At 57.3% G+C, this 14,483-nt stretch overlaps 1 protein-coding gene across 1 annotated transcript in view; it reads right to left on the bottom strand.

The window, feature by feature from the left end:
* The window catches only part of HHIPL1 (HHIP like 1), a 29,675-nt gene extending 15,192 nt beyond the window's left edge, over positions 1-14,483 (bottom strand). The window contains exons 1-5 of the mRNA XM_059058358.2: positions 14,202-14,483; positions 6,758-7,404; positions 3,834-3,977; positions 849-1,177; positions 415-541 (exon numbers count right to left, since the gene is read on the bottom strand). Of these exons, the coding sequence (XP_058914341.1) occupies positions 415-541; positions 849-1,177; positions 3,834-3,977; positions 6,758-7,404; positions 14,202-14,483 (1,529 nt within the window). The remainder of the gene's footprint in view (positions 1-414; positions 542-848; positions 1,178-3,833; positions 3,978-6,757; positions 7,405-14,201) is intronic.

Below are 14,483 nucleotides of genomic sequence, written 5' to 3' on the forward strand. Positions count from 1 at the left end.
CAACAGGAGAATGAGAGGGTCATGAGTCTCCATAAGCTCCCCTGGGGAGACAGTCTGACCCACAGCCGGCCTGGGAGGTATGTTCTACCCGCCCTGAAACCTGTTTGGGGTGTGACTCACCCCAACCCCTCTCCCAGACACACACACACACACACACCCTCTAAGGGCTCAGTGGGTGGAGGCAACACTGCCATAAAGCATGGGAATCGGGCAGCCAGGCTCCACGGGTCAGACCCCAGCTGGAGCCCCAGCTCCCCTCTCTCCAGCAGGGTGACCTCTCTAGCCAGTTGGCGCAACCGCAGGTCCTGGCTCCCAGGAGCCAGATGGCCCCGGGGCCGTCAAGGGTGTTGTACGTTTCCCCATCTTTCACCTCTGCAGTCCCTGCCCCCTCAGAACTGGTATGAGGCCACTTACCCGCTCATGAAGTCTCCGAAAATGTAGAGCCCGTTCAGGTTCGGGTACTCGCAGCCCCGGTACACGTAGCCCCCAGTGACCGACTTGCCCAGTTTGTGCGGGTAGGCGAAAATCGGCAGCACATCATCTGCAGGGGCGGGAGAAGCTGGGTGAGCCTGCAGCCGGTTCCCAACGAGGCTTCTTGGGTGGTCCTGAGTCTTGCTGGGGAGGTTCCCAAGAGGGCCCGAGATGGGGACCCAGACAGTCAACCAGAAAGGGTGGTGTTTCAAGTTTGTAAAGCCGGGGGGGGGGCATGGGTTTGCGCGGGCAAGGAAGTCCCGGTAGGGGCGCGGTTGGCCACGGAGGGAGGCGCGGGCGCACAGCCGTGGAGTGGGGGGCAGATCCGGGGAGCCAGGTCCTCGGGGGCGCGGGGGTGGGGGGCGGGGGGCGGTCACCGAGGGAGGTGTTGGCACACAGCTTGCGGTCGTAGCACTCGAAGCCCTCGCGGGCGCGCCAGCCGTAGTTGCGGCCGCGCTCCACCAGGTCCACCTCCTCGAACTTGTTCTGGCCCACGTCGCCGCAGAAGAGGCGCCCGCGGCCCGCGCCCGACGCCGGGTCGCCGCGGTCGAAGGAGCAGCGCCACATGTTGCGCACTCCGAGGGCGTAGACCTCTGGCCGCGCGGCGGGGTCGCCCACGAATGGGTTGTCGGACGGGATGCGGTAGAGGGGGCCGCGCTCGTTGCGGTCCACGTCGATGCGCAGCACCTTGCCCAGCAGCGCCGACCTGCGGGCCGGGTGAGAGAAGGAGCCGGCTCTGGGTCTCCCCGCGCCAGGGGCTCGGGCACCGCGGGCCAGCTGCGGGGATGCAGGCGCCGGGGCTCAGGGCCCACGGCCAACCCAGGTGCAAGGAGAGCCTCGGCTGTGCGGCCAGAGACCCCGGGTTCACGTCCCCCTCGGCCACTTACCAGCGGGGTAACCTCATTCAGACGTTCAATTTATCGGGCACCTTACCAAGTGCCAGGCCCTGTCCTACGTATTGGGCATACATACCATCTATTGCTTTGTTTCATCCTCAGAACGAATCTTTTAGGTAGGTGGGCGCTACTGTGATCCCCTTCTTACAGATGGAGCAGCTGAGCTCAGAAAGGTCGTAAAACATTCCCAGTTGCCACACCCCCAGGAAATGATGGGACTGGGGTCCAGCCTAGGCAGCCTGGCTGCAGAAATCCAAGCTCTTTACCACACTTTCTCATCTCCCCGGACCTTGGTGTCCTCCACTGTGATATTAGGTGGTCCCTCTCTTTCCTGCCTGCTCACAGGGCTGTGCTGCAGGGTGAAAATGATACTGGAAAAATTCTTCCTATTTACAGCTTCCTTCCAGCACCTAGCACAGTAACTGGCATGTCGCAGGTGCTCGTGAAGTGTTTGCCTGGTGAACGAGTGATACCTGCAATCAAAGTCAAGAGCCCCATACAAGGGTACAGGGCAGGGCAGGCAGAGGGGAGAGGGAGCACCTCAGATCTTAGCAGGAAACGGGAGGCTGGGGTACTTGCCATCTCTCTCATACACCCCCAGTGCCATCGCAGCATGTCGGAGAGCCAAGCAGGCCTCAGAAGCGGTTTAATTCACCCCACACTCCACACACGCCGCCCTGATCTCAAAGATGAGGCAACCCACGTTCTGAGAGGGGGACAACTTGCCAGATCCCTCAGGCAGCTCTGGACCGGAAGCGAGGTCACTCCTCAGCACCACGCAACACCAGCTTCGGGAGCCCTTGGAGCGAGGAGACCTCAGGATGTGCCCTCCAGAGCCACGCAGAACAGGGTGCAGCCCTAACCTCCACGCAGCCCCTGGCGGTGAGCAGCTTTTGGGTCTCATTCATTGCATACCAAAAGTGACACATGATGGAAACTGCACCGTGCTTAAAGATGTACGCCCTCTTCATCTGTGATTTTTTTTTTTTTTTTTTTTTTTTTTTTTTTTTTTTTTTTTTTTTTTTTTTTTTTTTTTTTTGCGATACGCGGGCCTCTCACTGTCGCGGCCTCTCCCGTTGCGGAGCACAGGCTCCGGACGCGCAGGCTCAGCGGCCATGGCTCACGGGCCCAGCCGCTCCGCGGCATGTGGGATCCTCCCGGGCCGGGGCACGAACCCACGTCCCCTGCATCGGCAGGCGGACTCTCAACCACCGCGCCACCAGGGAAGCCCCATCTGTGATTTTTTTTGATGCGCTTACTTACTGCGTGGTTTTCCCCTAGCTGTTAGCATTTTGGTGCACTCCCTTTGGCTTGCTTTCCAAGGCAGGACTGGCTGCTCCGCCCATTTGATGCAACTGTGTACCCCACCAGTCTCACATAGCATCAGCACCCAAGCCTTTCCCTCATCATTAAAGATACCTCGCAAGTATTCTCTTTCATGATGCTAAAACGCTCTCCCCCAGTAGATGCCCCCCAGTTAATCCCCTATTGTGGACTTCTAGGTTTTGCTCCAGCGAGTTCCTCTCATACGCTCCAGTCTGCTCAGCACCAAGCTACGGATTACTCCCTGGAGCCCATACACCACGCACCAAGCTTTGATATATGTGGGCAAAACTCATAACAGCAAAATAATGTTTTAAGTCCTGTCCAATTATCCACAAATCCTTAATTTCTATTTTCTCAACTTCATCTCTAAATACATCGCAAACATGAGAAAGCTGCAATGATTCTTACACTGTCACATATGAAAGCACAAGTCACAAAGTGGGAGCACTTTAATTACGGTAATCAACATCATACTCGCTATTTTTACTTTCTGGGCTGAGGAAGGTTTTGTGATTTTGACTAAGAGAATGGAGGAGGCTGCCCTGAGACTCCTGGATATCCTCATCTACATGCAAGAGACTCGTGTGTGTGTGTGTGTGTGTGTGTGTGTGTAAGGAGGGGAATGGTGGCAGGCCATCTACTCAAGTCCAGAAGTGAGGAACTGAGAGCAAGACTATGCTTCAATTTCTGGGCCATCTTGGGTGACCCTTGGGGCAGAAAACCCACATGCCCATCCACACAGCCCTGCTCCAACCAGCCCATACCCCCCATTAGGTCTGGAAAACGCCCCTTTCCTTCCTCTGGTTCCAGAAGGGCTGGGCAGACTTCAGAGAAAATCTGATCTTCCCAGAGGCTCTGTGATGTCACCTCTCAGGTACCCATGACAACGTGATCACCTTTATTCTTCATGACTAGATTGTTAATATTATCATTATCCCCATGGGGATTCGTCTTCTTCTTCTCTAACTGATGAGAAGAAGTGACTGGGTTCCCCAGCTGGCTACCTGCAGGCTGAGCTGGGGTCCAAAGCCCTTTCTACTACCCTACACTTCGTGGCTGAGGAAGTAACCCCCCCTCCAGGATAGTATGTAAACTAGGAGTATGCAAAACAACCCACCAGCCAACCAAATGAGAACATACTTGTTTTGGGCATTTCCAAACTTTCCAAAGGGGTCTCCAGCCATCCCGCCATCTCCAGTAAAGATGTAGAGGTACCCGTCATCCCCAAAGAGCAGCTGGCCCCCATTATGGTTCGAGGCTGGTTCTTCGATCTCCAGGATTATCCTAAAAGAAGATAAGCACCCCACCCCACCCCCAAAAAAAACCTCAGCCAAAACACAAAACAAGATCACAGCAATAAAACCTCCTCTCCCCTGGATGCCATTTCATAGTTGGAAAGGCTTTTCATATCCTTTATAGCAGGTGATTTTTATAAGGATCTGGCAGGCTGGGCAGGAATAATTCACGCCATTGTGCCAATGAAAACCGAGAGGCTCAGAGAGGTTGAGCAACTTGCCCAAGGTCACACAGCCCATAGATAGCAGAGCTGGGACTAGAACTCAGGACTTCTAGTTCTGGTCTAGCACTTTTTCCACTCTCCCCACAGCTAGCACCTGCCCTGTTGGGATCACGCGAAACTGTCGACCCAATCACTGGCACAACTGGTCTCTTCAGCATCATAGCTACCTACACGCCAGCCACTGAAGCCGAGCACTTCTGGCACACACTCTCATTGACTATGTGCTGCAGCTTCTAAGGAGGTGGGCTGGATGGTGTGGGTGGTGCTCAGTCACACTCACTCCTCAGCAAACTCCTTCACTGCCAGGGAGGGAACCTTCCACCATGCTGCCAGCCAGCCGGCTTCCGGTTAGGGGCTTGCCAACGGGGGATAGAAGGCAAGGAGAAGGGAGGGGCCGCATTTCCCTGGTTTCTGGCGCTGCCTCCAGAAGCGATGGTTGCAGGAAGGGTAACAGTAGTTGGCAAATATGGACTCCTGGGTTTCCACCCAGACATCTGGGTGCCAGGAGGGGCAAAACTCAGCAGCACAAAGACGCTTTTGCCTTTTGTTCCTCTAGCTTCTCACAGGAACTCATCTTTAGGTGACCTGACCGTCCCCTTTTCCTTCTCCATCCCTCCCAATCCCTTTGTAGCCAACTCCCCATACTAAATTCCCTCTGTTGGAAATGCTTAGGCTGGTTTAGGTTTTCCACGATTGGTGACTGACTGGCCAAGCCCGTATTAATATAGATGAGAAACCCGAGATACAGAAATGTCAAGCAACTTGAACCCAGGACTTTGGACCTTCAGAGCCAAGACCAGAAGCCTTTCTATTGTGAGGCCAACACACAAGACTTGGTAAGTCATACACAACCCCAAACTCCAGGTCCTCCATGGAGAGGACAGCTCAGACTGTCGGTCAGCCGTCTCCCATTGGGGTCTCAGCCCTGAGAACAGAGACTGACAGCTGACTCAGGCAAGGATGATGACTCACTCCTGGCTCTGCCCTGAGCCAGCTGTGACTACTTCTGCCCCTGCAAGAGTCAATTTCTAGGCTTGTACTTGTGAGGTCCCCATAGAGCCTTTGCTGAACCCTAACTCTGCAATATATTCATCTGTTTATTTTGTGTTCCACCTTCAGTCTTCATCAGGAATCAATTTTTAAAAGTCACCATTGAAGACACATCCACTCTGTCCCTCTCTCTCCCCTCTGTGAGATCCATGTGATAAACTTGGCCTCTTTTGGAGAATTGGCTGTGCAGCCTCATATAAGGTAATGAGAATTATGTTTTCTCCTTTTGCCCTGGCTGCCAGGAAGCTCACAGGCAAAATCTACGTTAGACCTCACATTAGCCAGCATACTTAACTCCTTCTTTTTATACTTTCAATGTTAAGAGTTTAAAATTTTATTGAATGCATGATGTGCTATTATTTGTCTATTTGCCCTCAGATCAGTCCTGGTCCTCCCCTTACATGCTCCTCTACTTCAGGGGGCCAGCTCCTGAAAACTACATTTCCCATGCTCCTCGGCTACGTGGCCTCCAGCTAGGTTCAGCCAGTGGAAGGCATTGGCCAGAGACTGGAGGGCAGGGAGTGGGGAGTAGCGGGTGGAGAGGCAGCGGTATTTCTCCCTCTCTCTCTCTCTGTCTGTTTCAGGCAGTGTATTGGCAGTCCCTGCACCTCCTACCTGGCTCCAGCTCCCCCAACCCAGGTCCACCATGGTTCCAGCTTCCACCAAGTGGCCCCAGCTCAGGGGCTCCAGTAACCCCACTTCTCACAGCCCAAGAGACGGAGGCAGCTCCCTCCGGTTGTTAAACTCAGAGTTGCCTCCCTTCTTCCCCAGGCTGCTCTTTCATCACTTCCAACACCCGAGGAACGAATTCCCAGTATCAAATTCTGCCTATTTGAGTTACCTGGTACAGGATTTACTTTCCCATTGGAGACAGATTATGTATGCCCTTTTTGCCAGGCTAGGTCAAATCTGTTTTGAAAACAGCTGGGGCAAAACTAATACCCGGAGAGCAGGCTGGGTGTTGAGAGGAGCAGAGGCCTGGAGGCAAGGAACGGACAAAACTGTTGGGGGAGGGTGGGGAGGAGAGCCATCTGCCTGGGGGGCAGAGGGTCCAGGTGAGAAACAGGAGGTGGGGCCAGGTGAGACTGGGGCCTTGGGGCCATAGTGCCCTGGTAGGAGCAGTGGGTTGGGCCTGGGAGGGAGGCAGACAGACCAGGGTTCCAGCTCTGACACTCCCTAGCTGTGTGACCCAACAGTCCCGTCACCTCTCTGAGCCTCCACTTCCTCATCTGTAAAATGGGGTTGTATGAGAACCAAATGAAACGCACCCTCTAAACCGCCTGATCCAGGAGTTGGACACGACCCGCTGATGTCTGTTTGGCAACGGCCCCTCCCCTGACCCCGGAACAAGGGGTTCAGCCCCCTCACCAAGCGTGACACTCAGAATATTTCACAGCTCTTGGGGGGCCCAACCCCAACTGGCCACAGGTGGCCACGCTGGTGCTCATGCATGCTCGCGGCCCCGTCCCTCCCGCCTGGGCTCCCGGGGAACCACCTCTCCGAGTCGTGGTCCACAGCATTCCCGTCATCCTCTGAGACCCTGAACTCGCTGATGCGTATCCACTCGCGGGAGCCCGCGCCCACTGAGTAGTAGACGTAGAGCTTGCCATTGTGCCGGAAGCCGGGGTGGAAGGCGAGGCCCAGGAAGCCGCGCTCGTCGCCCTCCCAGGGCGAGGTGAGCACGGCCCGGCTGATGTTCAGGAAGGGCTTCTCCAGCCGCGAGCGGTCGGGCAGGTAGACCCACACCAGCCCCAGCTGCTCGGCCACGAAGAAGCGGTGGGAGCCGTCCCGGGCGTGGGCCATGGCCACGGGGTTGCGCAGCCCGTTGGCCACCTCCTCCAGGCACAGCTGCAGGCAGCCCGTGGCGTCGGCCAGCACGCGGCCCAGGTTGGAGTTGAGGTTCTCGTTGACCAGCAGGCGCGGGAAGCAGTAGTCCGTGTCGTCCAGGGACAGGTAGCGGCAGAGCTTGGCGCGGTTGCCCTCCAGCGCCCAGAGCTCGCGGTCGGGCGACAGGTGGCGGAAGAGGCCCCGGCACGACCGCCACAGGTCCAGGCAGTAGTCCTCGCAGAGCCCGGGCACGGTCCTCAGGGGCGTGGACGGATCCTCCGCGTCGTAGAGGTGGGCCGCGTACGGCGAACATTCCTGCACAGACAGGGGTGGCTCAGGGATGCTCTGGGGTGGCCTTACCAGCCGTGTGACCTCGGGCAGGTCATCCCATCGCCTAGAACCTCAGTCTGCTGATCTGTAAAATGGGAGGACACCATCTGTCCGTTACCACCAGCTGTCTCAACTACAGCAGCAGCTACACGGGGCCCGTATCTCCTCACCTTCATTCCTTCTCTCTCGCCTGTTAGAATAACCACACTATTACTACTACTACTCACGTCAGCGTCGGGAGCTCATCTTAAGCACCTACTGTGCGCCAGAAAGGATCTGAGGCATTTTTATACACTTTCTCTTTTAACATGCTGCTTCTACCCTATACCTCCATGATGCACTCCACTTTTTAGATTTTTTAAATTAACTTTTTTGGCCACACCGTATGGTACGTATGTTAGTTCCCCGACCAGGGATCGAACCTGCATCTCTTGCCTTGGCAGCATGGGGTCTTAACCGCTGGACCACCAGGGAATTCCCTCACTCCACTGTTTTTAGATCCCTACTCAATGGGCACCTCCAGGAAGTCTCCCCTGACCACCCAGCCATCACCCCCATTCCCTCCTGGCCTCTGACTCAGCTTAAAAAACAAAATCTTAACATTCCCTGATATTATTATAAAATCAGGGTGTTTACATGTTCATTGTCTGTCTTCCTCAGAACCTAAATTCCACGAGGGCAGGAATTTTGCCTGTCTTCGGCACTGCCATATCCAGAGCCTGAGACCGTGTCTAGCACATAGGAGGCCCACAGTGAATACTTAGCGCTTGTGCTGAGCACTGACCCACCCTGACCAGCCCTTAACAGGGAATAAGGGCTCCTCCCTCCATTATTCATTTAATCGTCACAAGGGCCCATGAAGGGGGGCTTCCCTGGTGGCGCAGTGGTTAAGAATCCGCCTGCCAATGCAGGGGACATGGGTTCGAGCCCTGGTCCGGGAAGATCCCACATGCCGCGGAGCAACTAAGCCCGTGCGCCACAACTATTGAGCCTGCGCTCTAGAGCCCGCGAGCCACAACTACTGAAGCCCGCGCGCCTAGAGACCGTGCTCCGCAGCAAGAGAAGCCACCGCAGTGAGAAGCCCGCGCACCACAACGAAGAGCAGCCCCTGCTCGCCACAACTAGAGAAAGCCACGCGCAGCAACAAAGACCCAACGCGGCCAAAAATAAATAATAAATTAATAAATAAATTTTTTAAAAAAGAGCCCATGAGGGTGAGAATGCTACAGACGGGGAGACCCAGGTGCGGGCCCCCCAGTGTCACCCAGCGCCACGGGTCAGCATGGAGGACCTGGGTTTGGTCTCAGGCCGACCGCAGCCTCCCGGCACCGGGGAGGCTGGTGCCTGTGCACGTGTGAGTGCGTTGATTACGCTCATGCCACATGTCCCCCTGACCCCCGGGACCCCCTTCCTCCATCCCTTAGTCACCTTGGGCTCAGCCCCTCCCAGGCAGGGCCCTGGGGCTGTCCTCTGCTGCCAGAGCTGTTGTTCTGTGAGATAAATGAATCAGGAACCCCCCCGGCCCCCGGGCACCTCTTCAGACCTTCTTGACCTCACTGGTCCTGGGATCTAACTTCACAGGGCAAAACCCAACAGCCATGGCTCACCCCTCGCCTCCCACCGAGGGCATCCGCATTGATGAGACGCTTGGGACCCCGCTCATCTCCCACGTGGGCCCCACCCGGAATGTGGGGGAGTTAATGCCTGATGTGGCAGACCTTTGACCCCTGGGAGAAGGGAGCTGACAGATAACTTGCTCTGCCTTCCTCCTCCCCGCCCAGGAAAGTCCTGATTCACAGTTTGCGTGGTTTCTTAGAAACACAGTCTCGCCAATTCAAGCATCAGTCACGTTTGGCAGCAGCCGACTCGCAACTGCATCCTTGACTGGGCTCTCCCTCTGACCCTCGCCACTTCCGCTTCCAGCGTCCTCTCACCCTCATAAGGGAAAGAGCCATGAGCTTTGCCCCAGGTTCTGCTTTCTGGGAACCCAGGTAGTGGCAACACACGTGACCAGGCCTCTCCCACCTTCCGGCTCCAGCGCCTACCACCTGAGAGCTGAGAGCCCCCCAGAGCAGAAGCCTCAGCACCCCAGGCTCTCTAAGGGACCCCCTCAGTTAGAGCCTCTGACCCGAGCACATGTAACTGTTTATGTGTCTGATACCCCCCGCCCACCCCCTGCGTGAGCTCGCCAGGCCAAGGCCTGGTCTGACTCAGCCCTGGGCCCCCGAGGCGTCAGGGGATGCTCTTCCCACAGCAGGGGAGGCGCAGACAGGCACACGCTCCCCCCTCACAGGCAGAGCCAGGCTGGCTTCCAACAGGAGGCCCTCAGGGGCAGAGGGTGGCAGGCTGCCCTCCTGACTGTGTTCTCAGGCTCCTGGCCAGGGGGCGTAGCCTCCCTTTACACAATTGTGGCTTTTGGTCACACCACGGCCTGTCCTCCTGGCCCAGTTACTGCTACTGTGGGGCTGAAGGCCACTTGCTGATGTGCTTGTGGGTCTGGTCAGTCCTGCCCAGGCCCAGGCAGGGAGAGCGTTTTCACACGTTCCAGACGGCCAGGCCCTGGCCTCTGTGCAGCGCCACCTCTCCCGCGGTTCCCCTGGAGCCTCCTGTGAGTCCAGCCAGCAGCCGTGGGTGGACCAGGGAGGGTCTGTGTGCGCACACGTCTCATTTAGTCATTGCGGGGTAGGGTCATTGTGATTTCTGCTGTACAGATGAGAACCTGAGGCTTAAAGAAGGCCAGGGGCCAAGAAGTGGCCAAGCCAAGGCTCAGACCCAGGCCTCACGGTGCCCAGACCAGGGTTTTTCTCAGATTACTCAGCAGAGTTTCATTCTACAAGTGTTTACTGGGTACCAACTCTGTGCCAGGCGCTGCCCTCGGCTCCAGAGACACAGTGGGGAGCAAAACAGACTTCTGGAAGCCAATCTGAGTGCCCTCCACTCATCAAAGTCCCACCCAGAACTAGAGACGGAGCAGGGAGGGCCTCCAGGGAGCCAGGCTGGAATTTCAGCATCCATGCATCAAACCACTGGGTGCGGCCAACCCTTACTCATGACCCATGCACTCTCACTTACACACAATACAAACCTGGTGCCCAGGCCTGAGTAATCCAGAGCAGGAAATGACAAGAGGGTGCAGTGGTTGCTTCTCGCAAGGAGTTCAATCGGCAGCCAGCCTCACAGTGGTCGGTGAGGGGGAGGCAGCAGAAAACCCATGGGAAACCAACCCAGTATCACATTGCTTAGCTGTCTGGGCCTTTCAGCCCAGGGGCAAACAGCCTGCCCACATGATTGCCCCAAGGTTGCCAATGTGCCGTCACTCTCATGACCCGTGGTACTGAGTCCCGAAGGCTTCTTATGTCCACCGTCTACTCTTTAGGAAGACCAAGTCTTTTTTTTCTTTTGCTGCGCCATGCAGCTTGCGGGATCTGAGTTCCCCGACCAGGGATTGAACCCGGGCCCTCAGCAGTGAAAATGCTGACTCTCATCGCTGGACCGCCAGGGAATTCCCCAGGAAGACGGAGTCTTTGTACACAATATTCTCTTATAGGACGTTCCCTCCTCGCCCGCGTCTGCATCAGGCAAACTCTTACTCATGACTCAAAGTGCAACTCAACAGTCTTCCCTTACATCTCTATTCTCTCAGGGCCCTGATTCCCCCAGCCCCTGTGGATGCTCCTACAGCTCTCTGTCCATATCTCAGACACAACATTCACCAAACTGTAATTCTGTAGCTTGCAGTGTGAGCTCTCCACTTCTGCTGTCACCTCCCCACTGCTCAGCTGGTGTGCTTGACTAGGACTTAATTATCTCTTTGTGTGTCCACCCCATAGGCTGTGAGACCATCCCAGGGCAGGGACCCCAGGGCCCAGCACGTGGTGGGGCTTCAAGAAGGCAGGCAAAGTGATCAGGAGAGGGGCTTTGGAGTCAGAGCACACTGGAGACTGAGTCTACCATTCCCTGAGCGGCCTTGCGCAATCTCCTTAACCTCTCTGTGCCTACGTCTTCAATCTACAAAGGTGGAAAAACTTCCAACCTCATAGAGTTACTGGGAGGAATAAACTGAAATGATGCATGTGTTTGTTGAAATAACGTTCAGACAATATGGACTATCAAGAGGCAACTCAGTGTTCCCTCCTCCAAGAAGGCTTCCCTGACTTTTTCAGGGTAAGTGTGGCCTTTCTCACTATGGCTCCACAGTCACCCTTGGGAAGCCTTTTGGCCATTCTGGCAAGTGTCTGTGTGTCTGTCTCCTGAATTGAACAAGGGGACTTTTGAGACTGAGCTTGCTACTGGCCAACTGCCTCTGGGCCCAGCACCCAGCATAGGGCCAACTCCTGACAGGCTCCAAGGAAATGTCTGCCCAGTACCTGAGCCCTCAGAGCATGTTTTGCACAGACTTCTATCAGAAACCATGCTTTGATGAGTTTAGATACTTAAAGAGGCCATCTCAGTTACATGGGAAGTTCGTTATGTGGACTGGCTCCCATCAACCTGGGACTTGAGCTGCCATGTGTCACAAGTTGTCTCTTCTCCTTCTGATGACACAGGCATCAGATGGATGAGGGCAAAGCCCCAAGAAAGCGTCTGAAGGGGCTAGGGAGGAACTACTGCCCTCTGGCTAAGGAGCCATCCTGGGCATCTAGAGGAGTTGTGGGTGCCAGAGAGGGGCAGGTTCGGGGGTTGGGGGGGACTTTGGGCGTAGGCATGGTTTCATGGTCTCCCTCCCCATCCGGAGTCCAAGCAGATGTGGATCCCTGAAGGCCATCATTGACTGAAACTTGTAAATAAGGTACCTTGGCCACCTCCCCTGGTGGAAATCAGGAGGTACTGAATCCAGACGCAGCCTTGGCTTGCAGAGAATACCATCCGCCATCTAGCATTCTCCTTCCCTCCGTCCCACAAGGCCCTGCCAGGGAAACTGTGATCCAGCCTCGGGTGCACTCTCCAAGCTTGCTCCAGACATGAGGTCACTCCCAGAGATGCCTGGGGTGAGATGCTAGTGGCCATTCCACCACTGCTTGCTCAAGGCCGGGCCGTGCTGGGAAGGTTCCCAAGGAGAGAGGGGAGCCTCCTGCCAGGGGAGGGGTAGCAGGGCTGACCCTTCCCTTCTCCCTCCTCAGACCTGCACACCCTTGGGCCCTGCTGAGCCTGGCACATAGTAAATGCTCAATTAAAAAAAGTGGAGTGGATGCATGTACTCTGCTATGTGGCCAGGGTGGGAAGACCACAAGATCTGGTCCCCAGGAGTCCCCAGGCAGGTGAGCTAGGCGGACACTTGGCCAGGCCATTCTGGCTCCCCTGAGATGCACGGAGTGGGTGCTCAGCAGAGTCCGCCAGAGGACAGCCGCCCACCCCTTTGCATTCTGGCGCTCCCCAGGGTCTGTCTCCTTGTCTGCTCCCAGCGCCCCCCCCTTATTTCTTACCCAGATGGCCCATTCACATGGCAGTGATGGCGGTCCAAGTGCCACCATGGCCACCACTGAGTTGTGTGACCACCAGGGAAGTCCCTGCCACTCTGGGCGTTCCCTGAATCAGCCTGTAGGCCCCACTCAGTCCCTGCTCAGGGCTGGGCAGCCAGTGGGGACCAAGGAGGCACTAGAGACACCCAGGCGGAATCGTCCACCGAGCCCTGAGTATGTGTCATTTAGTCTTCATGGCAACCCTGGGGGGGAAGCCAGGATCGCCCCTGTTGTAAACATGATGCAACTGAAGTGCCGTGATGGCCGGCCCAGGGCTGCAAATCCAGGAAGTGGCAGAGCCAGGGTCGAACCCTAGTACGTCTGAATCTAAGCCAGCCCTCTCGCTCCTCCCGTCAGCGCCCGCCCCTGCCGGCCGAGGGCTTCGACTCTGTGCTGTGCGGGCAGGACCCCTCCCCCGTGGGTCCTCTCACTGTCCAGGTGCGGGGCCAGGGCCAGCCTTAGGGCTTCTCAGCCTTGACCCGTTGCCGGCCCGGGCGTCTGCTCAGGCACTCGGGAGTCAGGGAAGCGAACAGCTGAGGCATGATATGGTGTCAGCGGAAGCGGGGCCTCGGCCCTCACAGGGGGCAGAGGGGTTTCACCAAAGCGATCTCACTGGGGTGGTCTTGGAGGACGAGAGCACCTGTGCCTATGCCGGCGGGGGGGGGGGGAAGTGCCATCCCAGGGAAAGGGCACAGCACAAACCAAGGTATGGTCTGGAATCACCTGGGACATCTCAGCACCGGGGGTCACCCAGGATCAAGCACCAGTGCACGTCAGGATCCCGGAGTACTGAGGGGCTGTCAGACAGCTCCTTCAGTTTGGGGGAAGGGCCCTCACTGGGAGCAGTGTCCCCCCAAACCCCTCGACAAACCCAAGTCCGGCGCTTTGACCATGCCCTCTGCAGGGGCCTGCGGCTCCCATCTCCCTGGGGGGCGGCGCAGGCGAGCCCCGAGAGGGACAAAGGCTTCCCACCCTGGTACTCCGACAAGGGCAGGGCTCTCCAGGGCCGCGGCACTGGGGGTCTTTAGGCGGTGCCAGGGCAGAAGAGCCCCCCAAACTCTGAGGGAGGGATGACCTCATCAGGAGGGGAAACTGAGGCCCAGAGAAAGCCCAAGTCACAAAGCTAATGATGGCAAAGCCCAGAGCCATCCCAGGATGCCCGAATCCCTGCCCTGTGCCCAATTACTCCTGCCGGGGGGTGGCGGGGGAGCCTCGGGTTCCAAAGCCCGCCGCCCACTTTTGATCTTCGCCCAGTGGGGTTGCCAGAGCCGACCTCCCGTCTGGGAACTAGGCCCCTGGCGCGCGCCCCGCGCGCCCGCTCACCTGGCACAGCAGGTCAAGCGCGTAGCCGGCGCACTCGGCCCAAATCGCGGCGTCCACGCGCGCCTCCAGGGCCCCGAAGCGCCGGGCCAGCGCCGCGTCGTGCTCGGGAGCGCAGCAGCCGAAGGCCGAGTACTGCGCGCAGAAGCTCAGCGGCTGCGGCGGCCGGAAGGGCGGCCTGAAGTCCAGGCACTGCGGGTGCGCCGCGGCGCCGAGCGCCCGCAGCGCCAGCAGCGCCAGCAGCGTCCGGACCCCGGTCCCGGCCCCGGCCCGCCGGCCCGCCAT

This window comes from Kogia breviceps, chromosome 3 (genome assembly GCF_026419965.1).
Source record: "Kogia breviceps isolate mKogBre1 chromosome 3, mKogBre1 haplotype 1, whole genome shotgun sequence".
Lineage (NCBI taxonomy): Eukaryota > Metazoa > Chordata > Mammalia > Artiodactyla > Physeteridae > Kogia > Kogia breviceps.